We start from the raw sequence: 10,000 nt of genomic DNA on the forward strand, positions 1-10,000 counted from the left end.
AGGACCGTTTCAAGGTGTGTTTGATGTGACAGACAGTGAGGTATTAGTGAGGACAGTTTCTGGGTGTGTTTGATGTGACAGACAGTGAGGTAATAGTGAGGACCGTTCCTGGGTGTGTTTGATGTGACAGACAGTGAGGTATTAGTGAGGACCGTTTCTAGGTGTGTTTGATGTGAGATATTAGTGAGGACAGTTTCTGGGTGTGTTTGATATGACAGACAGTGAGGTATTAGTGAGGACCGTTTCTAGGTGTGTTTGATGTGACAGACAGTGAGGTATTAGTGAGGACCGTTTCTAGGTGTGTTTGATGTGACAGACAGTGAGATATTAGTGAGGACCGTTTCTAGGTGTGTTTGATGTGACAGACAGTGAGATATTAGTGAGGACCGTTTCTAGGTGTGTTTGATGTGACAGACAGTGAGGTATTAGTGAGGACAGTTTCTAGGTGTGTTTGATGTGACAGACAGTGAGGTATTAGTGAGGACCGTTTCTGGGTGTGTTTGATGTGACAGACAGTGAGGTATTAGTGAGGACCGTTTCTAGGTGTGTTTGATGTGACAGACAGTGAGGTATTAGTGAGGACAGTTTCTGGGTGTGTTTGATGTGACAGACAGTGAGGTATTAGTGAGGACAGTTTCTGGGTGTGTTTGATGTGACAGACAGTGAGGTATTAGTGAGGACAGTTTCTGGGTGTGTTTGATGTGACAGACAGTCAGATATTAGTGAGGACCGTTTCTAGGTGTGTTTGATGTGACAGACAGTGAGGTATTAGTGAGGACAGTTTCTGGGTGTGTTTGATATGACAGACAGTGAGGTATTAGTGAGGACCGTTTCTAGGTGTGTTTGATGTGACAGACAGTGAGGTATTAGTGAGGACCGTTTCTGGGTGTGTTTGATGTGACAGACAGTGAGATATTAGTGAGGACCGTTTCAAGGTGTGTTTGATGTGACAGACAGTGAGGTATTAGTGAGGACCGTTTCTAGGTGTGTTTGATGTGACAGACAGTGAGGTATTAGTGAGGACCGTTTCTAGGTGTGTTTGATGTGACAGACAGTGAGGTATTAGTGAGGACCGTTTCTAGGTGTGTTTGATGTGACAGACAGTGAGGTATTAGTGAGGACCGTTTCTAGGTGTGTTTGATGTGACAGACAGTGAGGTATTAGTGAGGACCGTTTCTAGGTGTGTTTGATGTGACAGACAGTGAGGTATTAGTGAGGACCGTTTCTAGGTGTGTTTGATGTGACAGACAGTGAGGTATTAGTGAGGACCGTTTCTGGGTGTGTTTGATGTGACAGACAGTGAGGTATTAGTGATGACCGTTTCTGGCTGTGTTTGATGTGACAGACAGTGAGATATTAGTGAGGATGGTCTGCTCATCCGCTGGGTCAGCAAACAGGGCAGGGAGAGAGGGAATGGGAGAGAGAGGGATGGAGGGGAGGAGGGAGAGAGGGAGGAAAGGAGGGGAGGAGGGAGAGAGGGAGGAAAGGAGGGGAGACAGAGATGGACTCTCTCCAGCGCAACTTAGAGAGGGCAGACAAGGCCAGATCCTCTGAGGTGTGTGTAGTGTGAGTGTGTGTGTGTGTGTGTGTGTGCGTGTGTGTGTGTGTGAGTAGTGTGTGTGTGTGTGTGTGTGTGTGTGTGTGTGTGTGTCAGGATAGTTGATGTATCTGTTCTCAACAGCTTTGCCACAGAGGTCAACGTACAGACTTATTGAGAGACTCTATTTCCCCTGGTCTCTCGCTCTCTCACATTCGTTCTCTCTCTCTCTCCTTTTTCTCTCCCATTTCTACTCTTGTTTCTCTCCTGTTTCTCAATTCAATTCAAAGGGTTTTATTCTCTCACTTCTCACTTGTTTCTCTCACTCCTGGAGGAGGAGAGGAAAGGAGGGGAGGAGGAGAGGAGAGGAGGAGAGGAGAGAGGGGAGGAGGAGAGGAGAGAGGGGAGGAGGAGAGGAGAGAGAGGAGGAGGAGAGGAGAGAGGGGAGGAGGAGAGGAGAGGAGGAGAGGAGAGAGGGAGGAGGAGAGGAGAGAGGGAGGAGGAGAGGGGAGAGGGAGGAGAGGAGAGAGGGAGGAGAGAGGGGAGGAGAGGAGAGGAGGAGAGGAGAGAGGGGAGGAGGAGAGGAGAGAGGGAGGAGGAGAGGAGAGGAGGAGAGGAGAGAGGGGAGGAGGAGAGGAGAGAGGGAAGAGAGAGGGGAGGAGGAGAGGAGAGAGGGGAGGAGGAGAGGAGAGAGGGGAGGAGGAGAGGAGAGAGGGGAGGAGGAGAGGAGAGAGGGGAGGAGGAGAGGAGAGGAGGAGAGGAGAGAGGGAGGAGGAGAGGAGAGAGGGAGGAGGAGAGGAGAGGAGAGAGGGGAGGAGGAGAGGGGAGAGGGAGGAGGAGAGGAGAGAGGGAGGAGAGAGGGGAGGAGAGGAGAGGAGGAGAGGAGAGAGGGGAGGAGGAGAGGAGAGAGGGAGAGGGAGGAGAGGAGAGGAGGAGAGGAGAGAGGGGAGGAGGAGAGGAGAGAGGGAAGAGAGAGGGGAGGAGGAGAGGAGAGAGGGGAGGAGGAGAGGAGAGAGGGAGGAGAGAGGGGAGGAGGAGAGGAGAGGAGGAGAGGAGAGAGGGGAGGAGGAGAGGAGAGGAGAGAGGGAGGAGGAGAGGAGAGAGGGAGGAGGAGAGGAGAGAGGGGAGGAGGAGAGGAGAGGAGGAGGAGGAGAGGAGAGGAGGAGAGGAGAGAGGGATGGAGGAGAGGAGAGGAGGAGAGGAGAGAGGGGAGGAGGAGAGGAGAGGAGGAGGGGAGAGAGTGGAGGAGGAGAGGAGAGAGGGAGGAGGAGAGGAGAGAGGGATGGAGGAGAGGAGAGAGTGATGGAAGCGAGGAGAGAGGGGAGGAGGAGAGGAGAGAGGGATGGAGGAGAAGAGAGAGGGGAGGAGGAGAGGAGAGAGGGATGGAGGAGAGGAGAGAGGGGTGGAGGAGAGGAGAGAGGGATGGAGGAGAGGAGAGAGGGGAGGAGGAGAGGAGAGAGGGGAGGAGGAGAAGAGGAGAGAGGGGAGGAGGAGAGGAGACAGGGGAGGAGGAGAGGGGAGAGGGGAGGAGAAGAGGAGAGAGGGATGGAGGAGAGGAGAGAGGGGAGGAGGAGAGGGGAGAGGGGAGGAGAAGAGGAGAGAGGGATGAAGGAGAGGAGAGAGGGGAGGAGGAGAGGAGAGGAGAGAGGGTGGAGGAGAGGAGAGAGGAGAGGAGAGAGGGGAGGAGGAGAGGAGAGAGGGATGGAGGAGAGGAGAGAGGGATGGAGGAGAGGAGAGAGGGATGGAGGAGAGGAGAGAGGGGAGGAGGAGAGGAGAGAGGGATGGAGGAGAGGAGAGAGGGATGGAGGAGAGGAGAGAGGGATGGAGGAGAGGAGAGAGGGGTGGAGGAGAGGAGAGAGGGAGGAGGAGAGAGGGGAGGAGGAGAGGAGAGAGGGATGGGGGAGAGGAGAGAGGGATGGAGGAGAGGAGAGAGGGATAGAGGAGAGGAGAGAGGGGTGGAGAGAGGGGTGGAGGAGAGGAGAGAGGGATGGAGGAGAGGAGAGAGGGTGGAGGAGAGGAGAGAGGGGTGGAGGAGAGGAGAGAGGGATGGAGGAGAGGAGAGAGGGGAGGAGAAGAGGAGAGAGGGATGGAGGAGAGGAGAGAGGGGAGGAGGAGAGGGGAGAGGGGAGGAGAAGAGGAGAGAGGGATGAAGGAGAGGAGAGAGGGGAGGAGGAGAGGAGAGAGGGGAGGAGGAGAGGAGAGAGGGATGGAGGAGAGGAGAGGAGAGAGGGTGGAGGAGAGGAGAGAGGAGAGGAGAGAGGGGAGGAGGAGAGGAGAGAGGGATGGAGGAGAGGAGAGAGGGGAGGAGGAGAGGAGAGAGGGATGGAGGAGAGGAGAGAGGGATGGAGGAGAGGAGAGAGGGATGGAGGAGAGGAGAGAGGGGAGGAGGAGAGGAGAGAGGGATGGAGGAGAGGAGAGAGGGATGGAGGAGAGGAGAGGAGAGAGGGTGGAGGAGAGGAGAGAGGAGAGGAGAGATGGGAGGAGGAGAGGAGAGAGGGATGGAGGAGAGGAGAGAGGGATGGAGGAGAGGAGAGAGGGATGGAGGAGAGGAGAGAGGGGAGGAGGAGAGGAGAGAGGGATGGAGGAGAGGAGAGAGGGATGGAGGAGAGGAGAGAGGGGGAGGAGAGGAGAGGGGGTGGAGGAGAGGAGAGAGGGAGGAGGAGAGAGGGGAGGAGGAGGGGAGAGAGGGATGGAGGAGAGGAGAGAGGGATGGAGGAGAGGAGAGAGGGATGGAGGAGAGGAGAGGAGAGGAGAGAGGGGTGGAGAGAGGGGTGGAGGAGAGGAGAGAGGGATGGAGGAGAGGAGAGAGGGTGGAGGAGAGGAGAGAGGGGTGGAGGAGAGGAGAGAGGGATGGAGGAGAGGAGAGAGGGGAGGAGGAGAGGAGAGAGGGATGGAGGAGAGGAGAGAGGGATGGAGGAGAGGAGAGAGGGATGGAGGAGAGGAGAGAGGGGTGGAGGAGAGGAGAGAAGGGTGGAGGAGAGGAGAGAGGAGAGGAGGAGAGAGGGGTGGAGGGGAGGAGAGAGGGGAGGAGGAGAGAGGGGTGGAGGGGAGGAGAGAGGGATGAGGGGAGGAGAGAGGGATGGAGGGGAGGAGAGAGGGATGGAGGAGAGGAGAGGAGGAGAGGAGAGAGGGATGGAGGAGAGGAGAGAGGGATGGAGGAGAGGAGAGAGGAGAGGAGGAGAGAGGGGTGGAGGGGAGGAGAGAGGGATGGAGGAGAGGAGATAGGAGAGGAGGAGAGGAGAGAGGGATGGAGGAGAGGAGAGAGGAGAGGAGGAGAGAGGGGTGGAGGGGAGGAGAGAGTGATGGAGGGGAGGAGAGAGGGATGGAGGATAGGAGAGAGGGATGGAGGAGAGGAGAGAGGGATGGAGGAGAGGAGAGAGGAGAGTAGGAGAGAGGGGTGGAGGAGAGGAGAGAGGGGTGGAGGGGAGGAGGAGAGAAGAGAGGGGAGGAGGAGAGAGGGATGGAGGAGAGGAGAAAGGGATGGAGGAGAGGAGAGAGGGATGGAGGAGAGGAGAGGAGGAGAGGAGAGAGGGATGGAGGAGAGGAGAGAGGGATGGAGGAGAGGAGAGAGGAGAGGAGGAGAGAGGGGTGGAGGGGAGGAGAGAGGGATGGAGGAGAGGAGATAGGAGAGGAGGAGAGGAGAGAGGGATGGAGGAGAGGAGAGAGGAGAGGAGGAGAGAGGGGTGGAGGGGAGGAGAGAGTGATGGAGGGGAGGAGAGAGGGATGGAGGATAGGAGAGAGGGATGGAGGAGAGGAGAGAGGGATGGAGGAGAGGAGAGAGGAGAGTAGGAGAGAGGGGTGGAGGAGAGGAGAGAGGGGTGGAGGGGAGGAGGAGAGAAGAGAGGGGAGGAGGAGAGAGGGATGGAGGAGAGGAGAAAGGGATGGAGGAGAGGAGAGAGGGATGGAGGAGAGGAGAGAGGGGAGGAGGAGAGGAGAGAGGGGAGGAAGAGAGAGGGGAGGAGGAAAGGAGAGAGGGGAGGAGGAGAGGAGAAAGGGATGGAGGAGAGGAGAGAGGGGTGCAGGAGAGGAGAGAGGGGAGGAGGAGAGAGGGGAGGAGGAGAGAGGGGAGGAGGAGAGAGAGATGGAGGGGAGGAGGAGATAGGGGAGGAGGAGAGAGGGGAGGAGGAGAGGAGAGATGGGAGGAGGAGATAGGGAAGGGGGAGAGAGGGATGGAGGGGAGATCACATCACTTTCTGTCTAGTAAAATACTGTTCTGATTACAATGGATCCATCTTTTGGTTTCTGTCTAGTAAAATACTGTTCTGATTACAATGGATCCATCTTTTGGTTTCTGTCTAGTAAAATACTGTTCTGATTACAATGGATCCATCTTTTGGTTTCTGTCTAGTAAAATACTGTTCTGATTACAATGGATCCATCTTTTGGTTTCTGTCTAGTAAAATACTGTTCTGATTACAATGGATCCATCTTTTGGTTTCTGTCTAGTAAAATACTGTTCTGATTACAATGGATCCATCTTTTGGTTTCTGTCTAGTAAAATACTGTTCTGATTACAATGGATCCATCTTTTGGTTTCTGTCTAGTAAAATACTGTTCTGATTACAATGGATCCATCTTTTGGTTTCTGTCTAGTAAAATACTGTTCTGATTACAATGGATCCATCTTTTGGTTTCTGTCTAGTAAAATACTGTTCTGATTACAATGGATCCATCTTTTGGTTTCTGTCTAGTAAAATACTGTTCTGATTACAATGGATCCATCTTTTGGTTTCTGTCTAGTAAAATACTGTTCTGATTACAATGGATCCATCTTTTGGTTTCTGTCTAGTAAAATACTGTTCTGATTACAATGGATCCATCTTTTGGTTTCTGTCTATTGAAATACTGTTCTGATTACAATGGATCCATCTTTTGGTTTCTGTCTAGTAAAATACTGTTCTGATTACAATGGATCCATCTTTTGGTTTCTGTCTATTAAAATACTGTTCTGATTACAATGGATCCATCTTTTGGTTTCTGTCTAGTAAAATACTGTTCTGATTACAATGGATCCATCTTTTGGTTTCTGTCTAGTAAAATACTGTTCTGATTACAATGGATCCATCTTTTGGTTTCTGTCTAGTAAAATACTGTTCTGATTACAATGGATCCATCTTTTGGTTTCTGTCTAGTAAAATACTGTTCTGATTACAATGGATCCATCTTTTGGTTTCTGTCTAGTAAAATACTGTTCTGATTACAATGGATCCATCTTTTGGTTTCTGTCTAGTAAAATACAAGCAAGGGGCACATTGTCCTGAAGAAACTAATTGTGTGACTTTTGTTTCAACTGTCCAACATTATTTTTATGGTAAAGGCAGACATTTAGTATTTAAAATGTCAAAAATTGAGGTATAAATTGAGGAGTCAGATGTTGTACCTGTCAGTGGATAGGACTGTGGGCCACTGGCTCCTAGCTCCCCCGATGACCCTGGATTGGCCAGATTGCTTTTCATCTCCTCCAATCCACCGGCTAGAGCCATGGCCGAATATTCTGATGTCTGGAGAGAGAGAGGGAGAGAGAGAGAGAGAGAGAGAGACAGAGAGAGAGAGAGAGAGACAGAGAGAGAGAGAGAGAGAGAGAGAGAGAGAGAGAGAGAGAGAGAGAGAGAGAGAGAGAGAGAGAGAGAGAGAGAGAGAGAGAGAGAGAGAGGGGGGGGGGGGAGTTAGACAAGGACACACACCTCTTCAGGATGTCAGGTATTTTACACACAGATTACAAACACACACTGAGCCTCTTGTGGATCAATCTTTTATTGATCTGTTGACAGAGACAGGATTTACTACAGTCTATAACCACAGGATTAGGAAAGGCTGAGCTGAGAGGTACAGTTAACACAAAACCTCCCTGAGAGAGAGAGAGGGGGAGAGAGAGAGGGGGGGGGGAGAGATGGAGGGAGAGAGAGACAGAGAGGGGGAGAGGGGGAGAGATGGAGGGAGAGAGAGACAGAGAGGGGGAGAGGGAGAGGGGGAGAGAGAGAGAGGGGGGAAGAGATGGAGGGAGAGAGAGACAGAGAGGGGGAGAGAGAGAGGGGGAGAGAGAGAGAGGGGGAGAGGGAGAGATGGAGGGAGAGAGAGACAGAGAGGGGTAGAGGGAGAGGTGGAGAGAGAGAGGGGGAGAGAGAGAGAGGGGGGAGATGGAGGGAGAGAGAGACAGAGAGGGGGAGAGGGAGAGGGGGAGAGAGAGAGAGATGGGGAGAGAGGGAGAGGGAGAGAGAGATGGGGAGAGAGAGGGGGGGAGAGAGAGAGGGAGAGAGAGATAGGGGGAGAGAGGGAGAGGGAGAGATGGAGGGAGAGAGAGACAGAGAGAGAGAGAGGGGGGGGAGAGAGGGAGAGGGATAGGGAGAGATGGAGGGAGAAAGAAAGAGAGACAGAGAGAGAGAGAGAGAGACAGAGAGAGAGAGAGAGAGAGAGAGAGAGAGAGAGACAGAGAGACAGAGAGAGAGAGAGAGAGAGAGAGTGTTCCTGTTTTGAGCATTTTGGGGGGTATCAAAGATATTCTTCATTGAGTTACTAAAGCTGCATACAAACATGGAGGAGAAAACCAGCAGAAAATACGCTGTGATTGGCTCAGTGTTCTGTCACTCATGGGGGACACTACGTCACCGCCAAGTCTAAGGGTAGAGCTCGAAAAAATTCAAGCCCCTTGTATGCTGCCGTGGAGTTACATTAGAAGTGCCCATCCAAGAAGGCTCAAGGTCATTGGCCACAGATAAAATGACGTCAAATCACGTCGTATCTACAGTAGCTTTTGATTGGACCGATCATGTCAACCTCATACTTTCAAAATCTAAGCTAGCAGTCGTCAGTCATGAATCAAGTCGACAATCAACTGGCAAATCCTTTTTAAATCTTTGTCATATGAAGAGAAATAATGAAGATAAATTATAGATAAAACGTATCAGTGCTCATCGGCCATTGCACAACAATCGCAAATTCAACAATGATTGGTTTGGAAGGAAACAGCGGCTCACTGTGAGTTCGAGACAACTGGGGAACTCTGGGTAAAAAAAAAGCGAGCTTCCGACTGGGAAAATACGTTTTTTGAACTTTCATCCAACTCGGATTTGTAAAATTGGGAACTCAGGCCTCATTCTAGAGCTCCGTCCTGAAGATCACTGACGTCATCATGATTAAACCTTGTTTTTTTCTCAAATGAAAGGAAGGTAATACTAAGTGTATGTTGTGTAGTTAGATGTTAGTAGCCCATGTGCCTCACCCTAATAATTTGGTCTATTTACCCCCTCTTCATTTCACCTACTGTTCTGACTTGGTGGTGCACATGTAGCCTATAACCTGTCTTAGAGAAATGTAATCACCGAATATTGTAAGAGCTTTCATTGTCTGCTTATACGCACCCTTTATTTATCCTACGGTTCTGACTTGGTGGGACAGGGAGAACACTGTTAGAACGGCCCATGTTTTGAATTCTGTCGCTGTACATTTCAAAAGTGCTGATCAAATGGTTATATTGACTACGTCCGTCCTAGCTCGCTCATTAATGTCTTAATCGAAGTTACGGATAGCCTCTTTATCCGCTCGTCTTCCCCTTACGCCATAGTTTGTACATCTCAATTGTCAGTAGAAACCATATTTGCTTAAGCAACTCAGCCATATCAGCTCTGTTTTTAAAAAAAGGCAGTAAATGATAGCCAGATGTAGCAGTGGTAAGGTGTTGGGACTCTGCTGTTGGGACTCTGCTGTTGGGACTCTGCTGTAGGGACTCTGATGTTGGGACTCTGCTGTTGGGACTCTGCTGTTGGGGACTCTGCTGTTGGGACTCTGCTGTAGGGACTCTGCTGTAGGGACTCTGCTGCTGGGACTCTGCTGTGGGGACTCTGCTGTTGGAACTCTGCTGTTGGGACTCTGCTGCTGGGACTCTGCTGTAGGGACTCTGCTGTAGGGACTCTGCTGTAGGGACTCTGCTGTTGGGACTCTGCTGTAGGGACTCTGCTGTAGGGACTCTGCTGTGGGGACTCTGCTGTTGGGACTCTGCTGTGGGGACTCTGCTGTTGGGACTCTGCTGTGGGGACTCTGCTGTAGGGACTCTGCTGTTGGGACTCTGCTGTAGGGACTCTGCTGTTGGGACTCTGTTGGGACTCTGCTGTTGGGACTCTGTTGGGACTCTGTTGGGACTCTGCTGTAGGGACTCTGCTGTGGGGACTCTGCTGTTGGGACTCTGCTGTAGGGACTCTGCTGTTGGGACTCTGCTGTAGGGACTCTGCTGTTCGGACTGACTGCTGATGGGACTCTGCTGTAGGGACTCTGCTGTTGGGACTCTGCTGTAGGGACTCTGCTGTAGGGACTCTGCTGTTGGGACTCTGCTGTAGGGACTCTGCTGTTGGGACTCTGCTGTTGGAACTCTGCTGTGGGGACTCTGCTGTAGGGACTCTGCTGTAGGGACTCTGCTGTTGGGACTCTGCTGTAGGGACTCTGCTGTAGGGACTCTGCTGTTGGGACTCT

At 52.0% G+C, this 10,000-nt stretch overlaps 1 protein-coding gene across 4 annotated transcripts in view; it reads right to left on the reverse strand.

The window, feature by feature from the left end:
* The window catches only part of pax5 (paired box 5), a 238,641-nt gene that overhangs the window by 42,014 nt on the left and 186,627 nt on the right, over positions 1–10,000 (reverse strand). For all 4 annotated transcript variants that reach the window (XM_071408372.1, XM_071408371.1, XM_071408374.1 and 1 more), the window contains exon 7: positions 6,918–7,038. In XM_071408372.1, the coding sequence (XP_071264473.1) occupies positions 6,918–7,038 (121 nt within the window). The remainder of the gene's footprint in view (positions 1–6,917; positions 7,039–10,000) is intronic.

This window comes from Salvelinus alpinus, chromosome 6, assembly GCF_045679555.1.
Source record: "Salvelinus alpinus chromosome 6, SLU_Salpinus.1, whole genome shotgun sequence".
NCBI lineage: Eukaryota > Metazoa > Chordata > Actinopteri > Salmoniformes > Salmonidae > Salvelinus > Salvelinus alpinus.